At 56.9% G+C, this 2,510-nt stretch overlaps 1 protein-coding gene across 1 annotated transcript; it reads left to right on the top strand.

Moving 5' to 3' along the window:
- Positions 1-206: 206 nt before the first annotated feature.
- LOC127749123 (uncharacterized) lies at positions 207-2,384 on the top strand. Its single transcript, XM_052265962.1, has 2 exons — positions 207-411; positions 851-2,384. The coding sequence occupies exons 1-2, from the start codon at positions 255-257 to the stop codon at positions 2,239-2,241; spliced, it is 1,548 nt and encodes a 515-aa protein (XP_052121922.1). The 5' UTR covers positions 207-254; the 3' UTR covers positions 2,242-2,384.
- Positions 2,385-2,510: the final 126 nt, after the last annotated feature.

Below are 2,510 nucleotides of genomic sequence, written 5' to 3'. Positions count from 1 at the left end.
CAGACTAAACAATTTTAATATTTCAAATAATTTCCCATAAGAAGGTCATTGGTGCGAGAGCGAGCAGGATGACAAGACGACCTGGAAAATTCCAAAAAGCGTGCCTCCGGGTGCGGAGGGCTATGGGACAGAGACTGGCTGGCGGGACTTTCCAGATTCCTCCAGTAGGCAACTACAGTCTGCTAGTGCGTGCGAGAGAGACAGGTAGTCACTGTGCGAGAGAGAAGGGTTAGCTCGTGCGCGGTCCGGTGCGCATGCTCAGCGGCAAGCGGCGCAGTCAGAGAGCAGAAGCAACAAGCAGCTGCTCTCCGTACCGCATTTTATCGCATCGTTTCTTCGACCTGAAGCCGAAGTTTGACCTTGACCTCCCTCATAAAGTCCAGCTCGGCGCTTCCTGGTTTCCCAACACAGGTAGGTCAGTCATCCGTGAATCGGTTCGAAAAGCGTCAATCAGTCTCGTCATTTCTCAACATATCCAGAGTAGCGTAGCAGGGACCTTTATCAGGACCATTGTAGAAAACACTGTCCAAAAATTACACCGCTGCAGACGAAAATCAACCTAAGGGCAGCCTTCGTACGTGTTTTGATAAACATACGGACGAAACGGCGAAAATCGCGGTTGAAAACAGTTCGACTCGTAGGTTAGTTGTGTTTTCCCACTACGCTCCGCCACTCTAGGTCGTCCGAGCGCTACGCGCAGCGCACACGCGAGCCGGGAGGGGGGGGGGGGAGAACGACCTGTGTACTACAGCCACGATGTAGTGAGCCCCCTACATCGTGACTGCAGCTTACAGCTGGGACACAAGCACTAGCGAGTGGCTAAATTTTGTGTCGTTTGTTTCTGCACTAGCGATGGAGCGGCTTTCGGACGACGTGGTGCTGCTCGTGTTGCAGTACGTGGGCGTGGACGACCTCTTCACGTGCCGTCTCGTGTGCAAGCGACTCGGTGTCTTGGCCCTGCACCCCGGCGTTTGGCGGTACCAACATTCCCACAGCTGGAGGCCCGAACGTCGCGAGAATGTGTGTCGGTTGCTGCGCCTAGCGCCGCGGCTGGCCTGGCTGTCTGTCGACTTTTCGCCGAAGCAGGACGTCCCCTCAGCGCTGTACGCCACGACCCGGTGCGCGGTGCGTGAGCTCATGACCCACGTCGACGTCGACGGCGGCGTGCAAGCTGCACTCTTCCTGCGCAACCAGGAGGCCCTCGGTCAGCTGAGGGTCGTCACCCTCTGGCTCACGGATGACCGCGGACCCAACGACGCCGTGCTACTCGCGACGGTGGCGTCGTCGTCCATCTTGGAGAAGCTGACTATCCGGTCCGGTTGGGACCATAGGGACAGCAGCGGACTTGCCGCGGCCATCCGGCACACTCCCATAGCCCAGCCGTCCCTCAAGTACTTAAATTGCCGTCTCAACTCAAACTCGCAGCCCTTCGTCGACCTGGTGCTGGCCGGGCACGCCACTACCCTCGAGGTGGTCTACCTCGGAGAAACCACAACATCGACGGGATCTCTTCCCGAATGTATGCCCAACCTCAGGGAGCTCACCTGCTCGCTGCTCCCCGGCATGGAGACCCTAGCGCCGTCGCTGACGAAGGTGACGCTGCAGGTGACGCCTGACATGCGACCAGGAGTCCTCGGGGCCACGGAGATGTTGCGGCGCGCCTCCAAGCTCCCTCAGCTCACCCTGAATTACCGCCCCGCGGCCCGCACCTCGGCTCACGTCGGGGTCGATCTGGTTGAGGCCCTCGCGTGGTCTGGACGGTCCGCCGTGGAGGTGCTGGAGATCGACAACGATTGGTTCACGGAGTTGGTCGGGGTGGATAGCGACGACGTGGGGATAGAGTTCCTCCCTCAGCTGCAGCCGCTGCTCAGGACGCTGCCTTCTCTACCGGCCTTGAGGCACCTCGAGCTGAGTGTGTATGTCTCTCCGGACGAGCTGCTGCTGGCCATCACGCCGGAGACTCTGCCGGCTTTGCGTGACCTCAGGCTGATTCCGATGAGGTTGCTGCCCGCTCGCTGCGCCCACGACTGGCGCCACAAGGACTCGGTCCAGACCCTGCTGTCGGTCAACCCTGCGCTCAAGTTTAACGTGATGACGAGACCGTACTGCCTAAAGGGCCAGCGCCAGTTCTGTGGGGCCTGCGCGCAAGGCTGCCACAAGACGCTGTGGAAATGGGACTGGGAAGTGGAGATTAACGAAAAGCGCAAATTAAGTTATTTTGACTGGGTCCATATTTCATGAACTACTAAAAGTATGGGACTCAGTTCTTGTCTCCCCCCACCCCCCCAGTTTTTCTTAGTGTTTTCTAGATAATTGTTTTGTTTGTGTGATTCGTTGTTAAAGGGAAATTTTTCTGAAAATATAATTAAATTACCACAGAAACCTGCTGTTTGTCTTATTTTCCTCACACCCAGAATCTGACCATGTTGTGGTCTTACCGATTCAACTGGAAAATGTTGACCTACTGGCAGTTCTTATTTGAAAAAGGACGGGCACACGGACAGTATTGC

The sequence above is a fragment of the Frankliniella occidentalis genome, unplaced genomic scaffold (genome assembly GCF_000697945.3).
Source record: "Frankliniella occidentalis isolate FOCC.00 unplaced genomic scaffold, Focc_3.1 Scaffold33, whole genome shotgun sequence".
Lineage (NCBI taxonomy): Eukaryota > Metazoa > Arthropoda > Insecta > Thysanoptera > Thripidae > Frankliniella > Frankliniella occidentalis.
The sequence above is the reverse complement of the archived record's forward strand: the minus strand, read 5'-3'. Positions and strand labels throughout refer to the sequence as shown.

Excerpts from the sequence above, each read along its gene's own strand:
- LOC127749123 (XM_052265962.1), top strand. The coding sequence starts at position 255 with ATGCTCAGCGGCAAGCGGCGCAGTCAGAGAGCAGAAGCAACAAGCAGC. Across the intron at positions 412-850 it reads TTCCTGGTTTCCCAACACAG|CGATGGAGCGGCTTTCGGAC; the intron begins GTAGGTCAGTCA and ends TTTCTGCACTAG.